This window comes from Papio anubis, chromosome 13, assembly GCF_008728515.1.
Source record: "Papio anubis isolate 15944 chromosome 13, Panubis1.0, whole genome shotgun sequence".
NCBI classification, from domain to species: Eukaryota; Metazoa; Chordata; class Mammalia; order Primates; family Cercopithecidae; genus Papio; species Papio anubis.
In genome coordinates this window covers 31,540,112-31,556,765 of record NC_044988.1, presented here as the reverse complement: position 1 = coordinate 31,556,765, position 16,654 = coordinate 31,540,112, and the positions used below count along the sequence as shown (strand labels likewise).

At 44.9% G+C, this 16,654-nt stretch overlaps 1 protein-coding gene and 1 long non-coding RNA gene across 6 annotated transcripts in view; one reads left to right on the top strand and one right to left on the bottom strand.

Annotated features, from left to right (window-relative positions):
* Nucleotides 1–4,934, bottom strand: part of VLDLR (very low density lipoprotein receptor) — a 34,466-nt gene extending 29,532 nt beyond the window's left edge. For 2 of the 5 annotated variants that reach the window (XM_021927520.2, XM_031654189.1), the window contains exon 1: nt 4,429–4,933. In XM_021927520.2, the coding sequence (XP_021783212.2) occupies nt 4,429–4,729 (301 nt within the window). In that variant the 5' untranslated portion in view covers nt 4,730–4,933. Of the gene's footprint in view, nt 1–2,278; nt 3,674–4,428 lie in introns of those variants that run through there. The other 3 variants (XM_031654188.1, XM_021927521.2, XM_009188842.4) reach the window with 3 other exon arrangements.
* A 3,943-nt stretch (nt 4,935–8,877) lies between these two features.
* Nucleotides 8,878–16,654, top strand: part of LOC110741432 — a 44,674-nt gene continuing 36,897 nt past the window's right edge. Inside the window, exon 1 of the long non-coding RNA XR_004177854.1 lies at nt 8,878–11,680. This is a non-coding gene — a long non-coding RNA (uncharacterized LOC110741432). The remainder of the gene's footprint in view (nt 11,681–16,654) is intronic.

Genomic DNA, 16,654 nt, shown 5'->3' with positions numbered 1-16,654 from the left:
GTCTCTACTAAAAACACAAAAAAAGTAGCAAGGCATGGTGGTGGGCGCCTGTAGTCCCAGCTACTCGGGAGGCTGAGGCAGAATAGCGTGAACCCGGGAGGCGGAGCTTGCAGTGAGCCGAGATAGCACCACTGCACTCCAGCCTGGGCAACAGAGCAAGACTCCGTCTCAAAAACAAACAAACAAACAAAAAACTATTGGGCCAAGCTTTCCTAGGAGACTTCACTCAATGGGAAAAGTATGCTAAATTTATGGTACAGGTTGAGCATCCCTAATCCACAATCTGAAATGCTCCAAAACCCAAAACTTTGAGTGCTAACATGATGCCATAAGTGGAAATTCCACACTTGACATCATATGACAAGTTGCAGTCAAAACTTTGTTTCTTGTATAAAATCATTAAAAATATTCTATAAAATTACCTTCAGGCTACGTGTATAAGGTGCATGTGAAATATAAATGAATTTCACGTTTAGACTTGGGTCCCATCCCCAAGATACCTTATGTATGTGTGAATGTCCCAAAATCTGAAAAAATCTAAAATCTGTGGAACCCTTCTGGTTTCAAGTATTTCAGATACGGGACACCCAACCTGTGTTATCACTTGCCATCTCATTTGGTTCCTGCAGTGTGGTTAGTGTATCCAACTAAGTGATATTAACAGTGTTTAGAGTTTTTGTTGCAAGCCAATAGAAGAACTTAGCAAAGAGACACCGATTTAGTTTGAAAAATGCAGAGAGTAAAATTGAGATGATTTTTACTTAAAAGCCAGATTCTCCTATAGCTAGGTTAGACTCTGCCCCAGCTCTTCAGAAGAACTGTCAGTCCTCAGATTTTCTAGCCCAAAACTCTTAGGTGGCAGAAAAAATTGTCCCAAATTGTCCCTGGACTACTTACTTCTGCTTAACAAGTCTATCTCGCCCATAATCTCAGTAGACGGTATTTTTGGACTGTTTGCCTTGAAAGTAGTCTATCATGCTGTTGTCCAAGTAGTCTTTTGAGATTAATTAATTAGTAGGGACCAAACTAAGCAATTTTGAATTTAATCAACCAACCATGAAGAGGGCAGTTGTATTAGCCACCACAAGGAGCTCCCTAAGGCAGGCACATTTACGATGAACATCACTATAGACCTCATCAAGCCCTTTAATGCATTAATTTCTTAGGCTAGTATATGAAGGTGGTTTTCCAAATGAAAGTCAGTATCCAAAGTGAATGCAATCATTACTTTAAGTCATGTAGGCAACTGCCTCGTTTTAAGCACTTTTCCATGCACTGAAAAGAACGACTTTATTTACATTCTGTGAGAAATAGAAAATGGGCTAGATATTTAAAATGAATTCTATGCTGTGTGCCAAGTCTTCAAGGTTTGGGATCAAAACCTGAAGCCATACGGCTGGGTACTATCTGTTCCCTTGATCTTATGGTCATGTTCTACTCTAGGAGTCCTTGTTAAGTATCATCAGTTTGTTACCTCTCCTGGAGCAGAAGAGGCTTGTAACAACTTTTTTCCTCTTCCAAAATTGTAATAAAACTAGTCAAGTCAAGTCAAGTTTATGGTTATTCAATTTTATGACAGGTAGAGACACTTGCATCAGGTCTTCACTCCTTTTGAGCATGGAGGCTGTCACCTTTGCTAGCAACATTTAGTGTTAAATAGCAGTCTATTGTACTAAAGTCTTAATATTGGCAGCTGTACTTGACCTTTATACATGCTTTAGGTATCTGGAGACTCAGGCCATAAAAGCAAACAATCAAAACGACACAGGACAGGCACTATAGGTAAATGCCACATAAAGTGGGCAAGAGGGTGATTCAGGGAACAAAGCTACACTAGGTTTCAAGAAGCTGTTACTGCCAAGAAGGGCTTGGCTGGTGACCTTCCTTTACACAGTCCTTGCTCACATGAGTGATCAGGTTTTGATAAGGGTTACTATCGTCATACCTTCATTGGTGGTATCTGGATGAGCCAAGTTTACTTTCCATGCCTTCCAGTTTCTTCCCTCCAGGTCTATTACTACCACCAGTAACACCAACCCACTTCTCACAGTGAGGGAAGTTCCCTTCTACTCTTAGCCTAGTTGCTAGCCATATATGAATAGCTCTCACAAAACCTTGGTTTTTTAAGACTTTGGCCTTCAAGAATATATCACACCACAGATCTTAATCCTGACTACTCAGGCTGGAGGAAAATGTCCTAGAACCCCCAGCAATTGTGCAATCAGATATACCAATTTCTCAATAGCTTTAAGTTCCTTGCCAGAGTCTCAGTGCTCACCTGCCTTGTCCAGGAGTACCGTGGAAGAGCACCATGTGCCAGTGGAGAGACAGGGTGTGCGTAGAAGCTCCAGGGTAGGAAGTGAGCCCACATGCCCTGGGACTTTGAACTTAAGACAGATGCCAGTTGGGATTGGTTTAGAGTCAATACCTGCCTCAGCCCAAATTTCCTCCAGTTCTGAAAGAATCTGCCTCCTTTCCTTTGAAGAATTTGTTTTTTCCATTGTTCATGGCATGTCAAATATTTCACATGTGACAAAGAGGATCCTCACCTGCCGAATACAAGGTGAATATCTGGCTTTGACTAACTCAAGTCAGTTTAGGTGCACTCCTAACATTCTATAAGGTAAAGTTAACCTCTAGTGGAAGGGACATGCAGCAAAAATGAAACTTTTCTCTCACCTTCCTGGATAATTGTCCCTCCTGGTATACCTTAGTGTTCTGAAATGTTACAAAAGGCATAATGCAAGTCATGGCACTATACTGAGAAATCGTTTAATAAGTTAGTATTACTCATCCATTAATGATTAATGCTAGCGTTTGAAAACTCTTGTAAGCAGAGCTTTTCTAGGCTCTCAGGCTTGTTACACATCAGATTCCATGTTCACTACACATTTGTCCTCTTCAAAGAGTCCAGGCAGGGGAAGGCATTTGAGGAGCCTGTGGAGTCTCCTACTTTCCATTGAAAATAACACTTCCCGTGCTGCTCGCTTAGGAGTCCGCGGAATCATGTGACCAACCTAAACGTGATCGCACTGCCAGCCAATCGCAGAGGGCAGAAAGGCCAATCCCAGTTCACACCCTCCGGACAGTGGCAACTAAAGGGCAGGGGCATTCGGAGACGTAAAAACCCCAGGCATTGCCCGAGAGGCTCCTTGACCACATACTTTAAAGTTCGCTCTCACTTCAGGAGCACGTGACTGCAGGCAGGCAGGGCCCCTTAAGCCACCTGGCTACTGGGGCTAGGGGCTCTGGAATGGGTGTTTCGGGCCGGGGCGGCTTTCAGTCCCAATTCCCCGCAGCTGGCAAACAAGCCCCTTGGCGTCACATCTGAAGATCACTTCTGGGACGCGCTAGGATTCTGACTGAGTCCTCTTAGAAGGGCTTCCTGTCGCTTGTCCAGGAAAGTTATGAGGCCCCAAGTGGGAACGTGGCTGAAGACCAGGCAGGGCCCCCAAGCCCCTGCGGCAGACTCTAGGGACCCGACAGTAGTCACCACCGCCCTTCTCAACAAGACAGGGCCACACACTCGCTCTCGCGCTGTTCCTTTGATTTATTGTTTAGAATGAAGGCTAATTACAGTCACTAGCCTAGGACTCAATTCCTCTCGAGGAAACGTCAACGGGAAGGAGGATCAGCAAACTAACCTGATTAAGTCTTCGTTCCATTCCCCCTCCCCATTCAGCTACACGAGAGACCCGAGAGGTTTCCAAATGCCGCCTGAGGCGTGGAAAAGGGAGGGGAGAAGCACCCAGAGGACAGTCCTGCGTAAAGCCCGCTCCTCCCCTACCCCGCACGCCGGAGAGGCGGCCCCGCGCCGGGGGAGACGCAGTCTGGATGCGCAGACTGCGCACTGCCAGCGGCTCCGCGGAGCCTCCCGGCTGCCGCCCACCGAACGTGCGCCCGCTCACGGCCGCCGGAAGACTCCCAGCCCCGGCCCGCACCTGGCGCCCCGCGTCCCCGGAGGCCCTCACCTTCGCCCACCGTCCGCTCCCACACTCCCTGAGGTTCGAGGGGCGCGCCCCGGGCTGCCGCGCACGTCTCGGCCCTCTACCTCCTTCCTAACACTCCGCCTGGCAGAGGAGGCAGAACCATTGTTCAATGCTCAGAAGCCCACATACCTCAGCCCCTGTCAAGGGGGCGAGAAACGAGGCAAAGCAGCGGCTTTGGGGGAGGCGGTGTGAGGGATCGAAGACTAGTTCAGGCGAGGCGTCAGGACACCCCAAACCCCAGTGTTCCCCAAGCCCGGCTCCCTTTAGCCGCGGCGCTGACAGCTCAGAGGCGCCACCACTGAGGGGAGGGAGAGAAGGCGAGAGAGAGCCGAGAGGCGCCTCCTAGGAGGCGGGTGGGCAAACGGAGACCTGCGCCTCGGGGTCTCCCGGTGCCCCGGCTGGGTCCCGGCCGCCGGCGGAGGGGCGCGTCCTCACTCACCGGTTCCGGTGGCGCCGCTCTCCCAGGGCGCCCAGCACAGCGCGAGCAGCAGCCAGAGCGCCCAGCGCGCGGACGTGCCCATGGTGCCCGCCTGGATGGTGCCGCCGCCGCCGCCGCCGCCGTTCGCTCCGCACAACAAGTTACCAGCCCTTCCGAAAGGAGGAAGAAGGTGGGGGCGGGGGGGGGGAGGGGGGAGGGGGGGGGGGAAGGAGTGGGGGGGGAAGGGAGCGGGGAACAAGAGGGCACCCCCTCCCCTACAACTTGCACAATCTCCTCCCCACCAGCCAACCCACCCACCCATCCACCTCCCCGGGCTGCAGCAGCAGTGCAAGCCGAGCCTGCGGGCAGAAAATAATGCAGGCGCTGCAGAGGAGGGGAGGGAAGGGGAGGGGAAGGAAGGGAGAGGGGGTGGGGAGCCAAGAGCAGAAGAGAGGACAGAACAGAGAGGAGCCGGTAGCGGAGCACCCACACCGGCGGCGGCTGGAGCTCGGGGTGAGGAGCGGGGAGGGGGCAGGAGGGGGAGTGGTCAACGGGAGGCGCGGCGGGCGGGCGGGAGCGCGGCGGCTTCAGTCCTCCTTTCCCTCGACGCGCTCCTCTTACACGCGCCGGGCAGCTGGGTGCCCGCGCCGGGAGTGTGCGAGTGTGAGCGTGCGTGCATGAGTGACCGTGGTCGTGGCTGTGGCCGCCGCCGCCGCCGCCGCCGTCGCCACCCGGGCTGCTTTAGGGGCCCGGCTGCTCCGCGAGGCCGCCTGGAGCTCACGGGGGCCCGGGGCGGCCGCTGGTTGGCTCGCGCACCGCCCTCGTCTCCAATCCCCGGTGCCTGTCCTAATTTCCTGATCCAGGGAACCTGCCGCCGCAGCAGCTGTGCGCTCTCTACAGTCATTACTGTACCCTCCCGGCAGCCGCCAGCAGAACATGCAGCAGCAGCAGCAGTTAGCGCTGATGCAACTATCTTTGCTATTGCCACTGCCTCCCCACTAACGGGGCGTGCACCTGGGGGGTACTTGCAGTTTCCAGGGGCAACAATCATCTCTCTACCACCCTCTCCTGCGCCCCTGAGAGAGGCTGGTAGGTAGCATCTTCTTCGGGCCTCCTCTCTCCACTCAGAAAGTGATGAAGCTGAGGGACTCCAAACGTTTGGGGCGCTCAAATGTGGGGTTTGGGATGTCGGTCTCAATCGCACGCTGAGATGCCATTTTTCTAAAAACTAAATGTGTCTTGAAGTGAGAGAGTGTGTGTGTTTGAGTGCGCGCGGTTGTGACTGCTTCTCTGTAATAGAACAAGACTAAAATAACCCAGCCTGGGATAAGGAGAAGGGAAATTGCTAGCGCAGCTTTGCGTTTGCTCATCAACGATTATAGTTAATTGCTAATTGCACAAAATGATAGTTTGAGGGCCTGTAATTAAAAGCTTAACCTTTTCTTGTTTGGAAGAGACGGGCCCCATACGTTTATTCCTCTTGATATACTTTGTAACATTCAATTACAAGAATCGAGGAAAGAATAAAGGAAGCAAAGGCAAGACTCCTAGAAAGGACTGATTCTTCTTTTGTGCCTGACAGTACCTGAGTCTATAATTTGCTTTTTGTGTACTTCAGTTTTCTTGCACACTTAGCCCTGGTTGAGGTGCATTGTCTGCTGTGGTCTGCTAAGCATCTAACCAGAGTGGGAGGGCACATTGAGCGATTTCACTTTCTTAAATAAAAGGTTTTTAGGTATTTTTAAAAAGTTGTTTTTATCTTGATTCAAACTTGGAAGATTTCAATAATATCATATTCTGACTCTATTCTGTTGGTGATCTGAAGAGTAGTGGGCACTGCCTCACTGTCTTCTCCTTGCCCTGGTTCTTGTGGAAATTTGTCAAGGCTAGCAATCAGGGAAGATGTCTGTTAAGAACTTACTATATCCAGGAGACACACAGGAGAGGAAAATTCCAAGTCAGGATATGTTTCTGTGGGACCAAAGATATCCTGATTGTGACTGCTAAGCCTGAAAGGGCTTAACTCTAGGTATGGAGGGGATCTTGCACTGTAGTTCATTTTGAATGCTATTTTGCCCACCCTGTGGTTACATAGTTGGTACCAACTGCAGCAGTCACACAGGTTGCATGTGAAACAACTAAAATTTGTTTTTATGACATTTAGTAGTGAAGATGCATGCTGGTGTTATTCACCAAACAGCATTAAGATGTGATGGGAAAACCTTAGTGCATGATGTCTTTCATATTCTCAGGGTTCTGAAATGCCATCTGATGAGCTGTCGCTGTACACAAGAGGAAAGGAGTAGAGGGGATGGGTGGAATCAATACGAAAAGAGGCAGCATTAATAAACAGTCATATGACTTGATTTAATACTTTTCTCAGAGATATAGGTATACTACAAGCTATACATTGATATGGTATAATAAGACTTATCTTTGAAAAACATGTGTACTTTCTAATTCTCCAAGGGATATAAATAAACTTTCAGTGAACTTAGCTGCAGCTCTATGTTCAATCCTGTAACTTTTTTGTTGACTCAAAATAAAGCGTTACTTTTGGCTCCATCTGTGATCGACATATAACTTGGTAAAAATCACTGTGCCTCTCTGTGTCTGCCTGTTGGCCAGTAAACTGAAAATAAAACCGACCCACATTATATCAAAGTGCTCCGTGGCCTCACGGACCAGCTCTCTGCAAGGCATTGTTTATTAGAAGAAAAAGGTTGTATGGAGAAATGCATTTGATTATGATAGAAAGTAGCTAATAACTAAAAAGATAAATTGATAAGTGGAGATGGAAGTGGTTGAACTAACTGAGCTAATTGATCATAAGTGGAGATTGAAATGGTTGAACTAAGTGGGTTCAGATAAGTTGACACTGCTGGATTCCTGATGCCTTCAGGTAAATGCAGAGGCAATCCCATTCCCTCCTACAATCCACCACATTTATTTATTTGTTGAAGCAACACATACTGAGCATCCCTCGCTAACAGGCAATGTGCAAAGTAGTGGGCATACAGAAGTGCTTATCTAGGAAGCTCAGCATCTGGTAGGGGAGGCAGGCAAGTGGGCATTTGTAGTACCCTATGTATAGCACTCTGATTAAGAGATGCTTAAAGTGCTATAAGATTGCAGGGAAGAAGCAGCTATTCTGGCTGCAGGATGAGGGTATCAGAAAAGGCTTCACAGAGCGTTTGTTTCCGAGCTTTTTTCATGATTTTTACCCAGTAATCTGAATTCTCCCTACTTCTGGACACGTGGTAGGATTGGACATCCTGGACCCCTTATGGTTGGATGGGGTCGAAAGACTAACTTTGGCTAATTATTTGTGAGTCTAAGTTACAGGGTGCCACTTTCAGACTGGAGCATTTAATTGCATATAGGAGACCCTCTCTTTTTGTCTGCATGGTGACAAGAAATGTTTAAGAGGTGGCTGCTGCATTAGTCCAGGTCTCTGAGTGATTAGATTCATTTAGAACTACCCATGTGAGTAGTTCCCTGCTGTCTATGTGTCTTTAGCAATGTTCACATAGAGTAGAGGTTAGCAACCTAGGGCTCATGGGCCAAGTCTAGCCAGTCACCTGTTTTTGTATGGCCTACAGATAAGAATGATCTTTACATTTAAAAAGAGTTTTACAAAGAAGATGTATAGTGTGCAACAGAGACTGTATGTTGCTCACAAAGCCTAAAATATTTACCATCTAGCTCTTTAGAAAAAAAAACAAAAAACAAAAAACTTGCCATCCCCTGACAGAACGGGTGAGAGAGTAGTAAATCTTTGTCATCTTCACCTACTGAGATTTTGTTACCTCAGCATAACCTAGTGTTAACCTGACTGATACACCTGGGGAAGAGGGAAGGAAAACCATGGTTAGCAGAGGGCACAAAGGCAAAAGAGCAGCATGTATTCAAGGCAATGGAAGGGATTCAGGGTGGTTCAAGGGTGGGGTTCAAGTGGACTAACAATGTGAAGTAAGGCTGAAGAAGAAAGGCAAGGACTGGATTAGCTGGAGTCTAGGGTGTTATGCTAAGGCTTTGGATTTTATCCTATGAACCATAGTAAGAACTTGTGATAGATTGTCATCAGAGGCTTGACATCCAGTTTCTTTTACTCTGACAGTGGTATGGAAAACAACTGGTTTAGGTTGTGGGATAGAGTCAGACTAGAGGAAGAAACATTAGTTAGAGGCCCCAGTAGTGAGGGAGTGCATTAAAGAAAGTAGAGGAGGCCGGGTGCGGTGGCTCACACCTGTAATACCAACACTTTGAGAGGCCGAGGCAGGCAAATCACTTGAGCTCAGGAGTTCAAGACCAGCCTGGGCAACATGGCAAAACACCACAAAAAATACAAAACACTAGCTGGACATGGTGGTGCGCACCTATAGACTCAGCTACTGGGGGTGGAGGGAGGCCTGAGGCAAGAGAATTGCTTGAGCCCTGGAGGGTGAAGGTGCAGTGAGCTGTGATCATGCCATTATACTGCTGCCTGGGTGACACAGGGAGACCGTGTGTGAAATAAAATAAAAATAAAAAATAAGAGGAAGAAACTACTGTTTGATTAGTCAGAAGCCTTCAAATAATTCATCCATGAGATTTTTCTCCTTGTTTTTTTGGCTTTATCTCTTTGACGCATTTTCCAAACATGTATAATCCATGTGTATCACTGGCTATGTGTGCTAAAAGTACAGATTCTCAGGCCCCTCCCTTGATGATCCTTTTTCAATTGGTCTAGGGTAGAGCCCAGGAATCTGTATATGTAACCCTATTTCAGTTGGTTCTTAGAATTAGTCATGATTAAGAAACTGTTTTAGAGAATGACTTCTTCAATGCCAATTAATTGCTAAGTAGGTTTACTTCTATCATATTTGTGTAACTTAATTTGTCACATTTCTCCTAAGGCAGTAGGTTAGGATCCATCAACCTTAGGGTTGATGCTTGTCATTATTTTTCTTCAAGGTCCTTAGACTAATAATATTGGCATCAGAAATAATCTTCAAACCAATTTGCTAGTTTGTAGTACTCATCACTGTGATTTCTACCCCACAGCCTCAGCATAAAAAGGAAGGAGTGAAATGAGCTGTCCTCTTCTAGGGCCATCCCCTTCTGAAGTGTTTCAATGGTAACTTCCCAGGCTTCATTCCATTATTTTCTAACTGTGTGACAATCCAGGAAAATGAGTGGGATTCACCCCTTCTAGTCTCCATGAGTAGGACCTGATGGTCAAAATCAGTGGGTCACAAATTTTAGCTTCCATCAGAATCACTTGGAAGGCTTGTTAAACCATAGATTGCTGGGCTCCACCTCCAGAGTTTCTGAATCAGTAGGCCCAAGAATTTGCATTTTTTATAAGTTCCCAGATGATGTTAATGCCACTGGTCAGGGAGCATACATTGAGAACCACTGTTCTAAACCCATTGACATTACTTCCCCCCTCAGCTACTGTGATTGGTTTAAGGGCCTCAGCCAGTCAACCTATGGCCTTCCTCTGTTTGCATTGATTGGATGCTTCAGCCCTAAGCACAGTACAAAAGCTGGCTCAGTTACGATGAAGCTCAGGGCTTTTGCTTGGTTAGAAAGCCATTATCTTCTAAGTAATGAGATGTGTGGACGTAAGGCCAGAACTGCTCCTGCCATTTTGCCACCTTGAAGGAAGCCAGCTGGAAGATGAAACTGACTCATGGAGAAGAGGAAACTGAAATAAATGGCCTCAAATTTGTAAGCCCAAGCCCAGATCAGCTTGTTTCAAAAGCTGTCATTCTGTGATACTTCTCGCTTACCTACACCAAAAAATTCCCTTTGCTGCTGAAGTCAGTTTAGATTGAGTTTTCTCTTACTTGCTACCTAACTGACAGAGGTGCTACCTAACTGACAGAGGTGCTACCTAACTGACAGGTATGGGCCCAGGATTTCAACAATGTAAGGCTGTGGTCCTCAACCCTGATTGTACATTAAAGTCTCCTGGAGAGCTTTTAAGACTATCAACACAGGAACAGCTCTATCTAGGCCAACTGAATAACATGTCTGGGAGTGGGGCCTGGGCACGAGCAGTTTTAGCTTTCCAGGTGAGTCTAATGTGCATTCTAATGCTGACTCACTCGGTGTCAAGCCTAAATGCCCTCTTGAGGGATGTAATGTGCTTACTGGAAAGCAATAGGCAAAACTCTGCCCATGGCCACCCAGTGGAAACCACATGGCTAACCCCTCCTGGAGGGCATTCAGAAGAGGAATACAGGTATCAGTAAGAACTGTTTTGAGCAACTGTATTCTTATGTAACGTGGCCAAATCAACTCCCCACTCTAAATCCGGGGTTAATGTGGACTTACTATAAATGAATGCTGATTGAGGGTTACAATCTAGTAAGAACAAGGTTTTGAAATTCCAAGGCCAAAGATAATTTTACAGACTGCTTTTGAGCAATTTTAGAAAGAAAAAATGTGGCCAAATGTGGTAAAAATAGTTTCTGGTTGGAGAGAAACTCCAAAATGGGTTGAATATGAGGCTAGACAAATGGTTATTAACTGGGAGCAATTGTAGACCCAATAAATGTTTGTCAATGTCTTGAAACATTTTTCACTGTCATGCCTGGGGGAGATGTACCCTCTACTGGGTAGAGGCCAGGGATGCTGCTGAACATCCTACAGTGCACAGGACTGGGCCCCACAATGAGTTATTCAGTCTAAAATGTCGGTGGGGCCACAGTTGAGACATTCTGAGCTAGACTTAGGAGAAGTCAGATGGCTCTGTATGTGCGAAGTTTTTATCTGGGTTGGGTGGCCTAACAGAAAGATGTTCTACTCACAACAGAGCAAGGACAAACTGGGTTTTGTCCAGTCAATGACAGATGTGAATGCAGTGTCAGAGGAGGTTGTGGGTAGATTTACAGACCTGGGAGATTTAAAGCAAATCGCACGTAGTTTATGTTTTAAGTTGAAATAGGTCAATGTAGGACACATTCTAGGCTGCATTGTGAACTCACCAGGGTTCTTTGTTTTGTAGGGTTGAGTTTTGTTTCCTTTGGTTTACAATGCAGGAATGAAATACTGGGCCATTTATGTTTGGAAGCTCTGATAATTAATTCCTACGACTCTGGCCCCAAATTTGATTGTTCTAATTTGTCATAAATGTAATTTATAGGAGGTTTTGGAATATAGAGCTATAGCATTTCAAACACTCTGACAATGGGAGTTTCCATGGAAATAGAGGCATTGTGGCCTCTACCGAGCCAGTTAAGCATAGATTGCTCATTAGAACATAAGCATTTTAATCTGCAAGGTACAGTAATGCAGCAAATTCTTTAAGTACTACCATTTCACCAGGATATTTCATTTTTGAACTTTGAAGAGTTTTGTGGAAGTAGATAGTTGATTTAATGTTTTCTTACTTGGTTATGTAAGGAGGTTAAATTAATTCCTTGAAGGGCTGAGTTTCTGAATGAATATGCTTCCTTCCAGCCTGGCTATTTGGGAGGGTTATGTCCTAGCAACTCTATATTGTTTTGGAAACACATTTATGAGGAGTTCTAATGCTGATAATGACCATGTCTGTAGAGTGGAGGGAAGGCCCAGTTTTTGAGCCTGGCTTTAGTACATACAGTACATGTGAAAACTGCAAGCAACTCAGAATTGTTGGAGGATAGATCCCAGAGGAGATACCAGAGAGGAAGGCATGTACAATTAAGGAAGCCATTTGTATATTGTTTGTTTGTTTATCACCAAAGCATTTAGTAAGCCATTGAAGGTTTTTGATCAAGAGACGATTTGTTTGGATATGTATATTTAGAAATATGACTATCTGAAAAGGTGATTATGTCTGTATGGGATCTAGAGGGCACTCATGTGGTACTTGAAAGCCTTTGTGTGTTGAATGAATGCAGAGAGGCGGTATTGGTTAATGGTTAAGAGAGTGGGTGCTGGAGTGAGTTCCTCAGTTCAAAGCCTGACTCTCACCCTGTGAAATCTTAGGCAAATTATTTAGCCTCTCTTTATGCCTTAGTTTTTTCACCTGAAAAATGGGAATAGGAAGAACACCCACTTCTTATGAGGGTTGGATACATTTATAATAAAGCATTTAGAACAGTGCCTGGCATATAATAAATCAGCAGCTTCAATGTATAAGAGAGGCAATTACAGGTATGGGCCCAGGATTTCAACAATGTAAGGCTGTGGTCCTCAACCCTGATTGTACATTAAAGTCTCCTGGAGAGCTTTTAAGACTATCAACACAGGAGCAGCTCTATCTAGGCCAACTGAATAATATGTCTGGGAGTAGGGCCTGGGCATGAGCAGTTTTTAGCTTTCCAGGTGAGTCTAATGTGCATTCTAATGGTGACTCACTCAGTGTCAAGCCTAAGGCTGTGGCCACTGAGGTATAGAAGGGGAGCTGTGTGGTAGGTTTTGAATGAGAATGCACTCTTAGGGAGACAGGGATGTTGTGACTGTGGCAGGAGAAACAAATGCAAATTCCTCCTAGTGTTCCAGAACAGCCTCCCAGTTCTCGCTTTGTGCATCGTGCTCCTGGCCCAGCATCTCACATCCGGCTAGATTTGTCAGCTGTAAGGGGGCCAAGGACCATGGGAGGTCAGAAGCTGGGCACAGCTAGACTGTTTGGAACCCAGCTGGCATCTACCTATCAGGTGATGGATTACATATCACCACTCTCATGCCTTTACAAATCAATCTACCAGTAAGGACTTGTCGAACACCTTCTGTGGGACCTACAGTGTGCCAGGTGACTGGAGGGCAGCAGCCAGATAGCCATGTGGCTGCTCTTGGGGGTGAGTTGTTATTGTTTTGTTTGCTTTTTCTGCAGGAGCCAAAACTCAGGCTTGTTAAGTGGTAATTGACAGTCCTTTCTTCTAAAGAAGTTTCTCTTGGATTTGCTGCCAATAGGAAGAGTATTATTTCTCAGAGCACTATAGCATTCATTTATCGAGTGCCCACTCAATTATGAGGCATGACAGAGTTTGCCATCTAAAAGAGGAAAGACCACTTAATGATTCCTAGAGTCAAAAGTCTGGAATAAATGGATACACAGATCAAAGAGTTAAGGGGATTCTATTGTAATTGGAGAAGCACTTTTAGCAGGAGCCAGGTCTTCCACTGAGATCTTAAAGGAGCTCTTAATGAGTTGTGTGGGAGGGAAAGTATGTTTTTGAACGTAAAGAAATAGTCATTTGGCCAGGTGCGGTGGCTCACGCCTGCAATCCCAGCACTTTGGGAGGCCGAGGCGGGCGGATCACCTGAGGTCAGGAGTTTGAGATCAGCCTGACCAACATGGCAAAACCCCCTCTCTACTAAAAGTACAAAAATTAGCCGGGTATGGTGGTGGACACCTGTAATCCCAACTACTTGGGAAGCTGAAGCAGCAGAATTGCTTGAATCTGGGAGGTGGAGGTTGTAGTGAGCCAAGATTGCACCATTGCACTCCAGCCTGGGCAACAGAGCAAGACTCCGTTTCAAAAAATAAAAAAATAAAATTTTTTTTAAAAAGATGATTTTCAGCTGTTCCTGTGATAGGATAACAAGGTGTAGGCTGTGGTTTTATTGCTAAACCATGGTGGGAGCAGGTTTAAGACCTGGTAGAAAGTGGAATTCTATTTTGGAATTCTGTTTCCCCCGACCTCAGGAAACATTTGAACTCTCTCAGAGGGTGTGTTTATCACAGCAATTTTCAGGGTCTCATTGTTTTTCTGAATGGACAAGGCTTGCATGTGAGAGAAATAAGAAATTTCACCCTTTAGGAGAAGTTTCCTTGTATAGTTGAAGAACTGGTCATGGTTACTGACCCAAATTAAAAGATAATTGATAGTGAATGACCCAAATCAGACCTTGTTCCTAAATTGACTTGGATTTGCTTTAGGAAGAAGATAATGAAAGGTCATTTGGAAGTACCAGAGCAGTCTCATTGTGGATAGAGATGGAGAGGGGAAATGTTGGGATTGGGAGGGGAAACTTGGGGAATGAGACATACTGAGACTGCTATTGACTCTAATATTTGCTTTTTGTATTCTTAGCCATAATACCACAATTGATATTGATAACACCACCATATCAACAGTGTCCTTCTTTGTAATCAAAGCTTCCTACTTTGCTGCTATGAGAAGTAAATACTGTGAAGGCAAAAATTATGATTTAAATACTTGAAGGGCTTACTATGTTTGTGGAATTGAATTGGAATATGGGAAGAGATCTTTTAATGAGGTTTTCTTGGTGAACTCTAGGTACCTTTCAGGGCATCTACAAGGAGGATGGATCATTGTTTAGTTTTCTCTATATTTCTTCTTCCCTCCCTTCCTCCCATTTGCCAGGGACTGCAAGAAAGGACAAAGACAAGATGGAGAGAGAGTTGGCTGGCATAAAGAGTGCTCAAAACAAAATGACAGATGCTGGCAAGGACATGGAGAAAAGAGAACTCTTATATGGTGTTGGTGGGAATGTAAATTAGTACAGCCACTATGGAAAATAGTATAGAGTTTCTCAATAAACCAAAAACAGAACTGCCATACTATCCAGCAATTTCATCACTGGGTGTTTATCCAAAAGAAAAGATGTCAGTATGTCAAAGGGATACCTGCACTTGCATGTTTATTGCAGCACTATTCACATTAGCAAAGATATGGAATCAACGTAAGTGCCCATCAATGGATGAATGGACAAAGAAAATGTGGTATAGCTACACAACAGAATCCTATTCAGTTATAAAAAAGAATAAGTTTATGTCATTTGCAGTAACATAGATGGAACTGGAGGTCATTATGCTGAGTGAAATAAGCCAGGAACAGAAAGACAAATATCTCATGTTCTCACACTCATGAGGGAGCTAAAAAAGTTGATCTCAAGGAGATAGAGAGTAGAATGACAGATAGCAGAGGCTAGGAAGGGAATGGAGAGGGGGGATGAAAAAGAGGGGCTGGTTAATGGATACAGATATACAGTTAGACACAAGGAATAAGCTCTAATGTTTGATAGTAAAATGACCATAGTTAACAAGAATATATTATGTATTTCAAAATAGCTAGGACAGAGAACTTGAAATGTTTCTAACACATAGTAATGATAAATACTTGAGGTGATGAGTACCCCAAACACCCTGAGTGAAACATTACACCATCTATGCACTAACAAAATATCACACGCATCCTATAAATATGTCAAGTATTCATATCAGTAAAAACAGTTTTTAAAAAGACTCCTCAAAACAAGCAACAAAAGATACATGAAGGTCATAGGAGATCTCGTCTTTCCTTTGCAGTGACTTCATCATAGACCTTGCCCGGCCAGAGGGGCAGTTTTCTAAATGTGAAACAAAAAAATGATCACTATGTCTTACATAGTATGAGAAGAATGTCTTAGGTTTGTGTGTTGCCTTTCTTCTGAGCAGGTTCAAAGTACTTTGCAAACATGACATCAGTACTCCCTGGGAGGAGGCTGCAGACAAATTCTGAGGAGAATAATCCCTTTTCAGCAGTTAGGAGGAGCTCAGGCACAGATCAGCTTCCTCACTGAATTTATGCAAAGTGTCCCCTGACTGTTTTAAGCCTCACACATAGAAGGATGTCATTAATACTTAATGTGGCTAGATGAAGTTTAAGTGAGATCCTTGATGAACTCCATGCCTTATACTTTAAAAAGGCACACTGTACACTTTTATAGTTTATTTTTTTCTTGCCAGTGGCCGTTCTTAGAACTGGCCTTCCTCTAACATCTGTTTGTGGAGCAAGACAAAAATAAAATGAGAACAAAACAAGAGATACCAAGTAGTATTTGTGTTAGCATGACTTGGTACCAAATTGGATCACCTCAGGTAAAACTTGGAGTCTTACAGGACCCTCTGAAGAGGGAAATGAAACATCCTTTTTCCCTCTGTTGTTTTGATTAGGATCTTGTAGCAAAGTATGGCAGGTAAAAATTCTGTTAGTAACTTGAAGGAAAAGTAAATCAATAGTTGTAACTTGGCAGCCGTTATAACTTCTTTTTTTGTTTTTACAAAGAAATTTAAGGAACATCCACTAAAGTTGCTGCTGTTTTCCTTTTTTGATTCTAGCCTCCCTCCTCTAATCCCTGTCCTGTCTTCTGTTTGGCTCTCTTAAGAAATCTCGGGAGGCCCTGTCCATGGAAGAAAGTTTATAGAATATGAAGAGAAATGGAGCTGTGTCTTGTAGATCTAATATTGTTTCCTCTAATCAAGTCCACTTCAGGAGACAATTCATTGGAGAAATTACCGGAAATATTGCAACAAGGATTATTT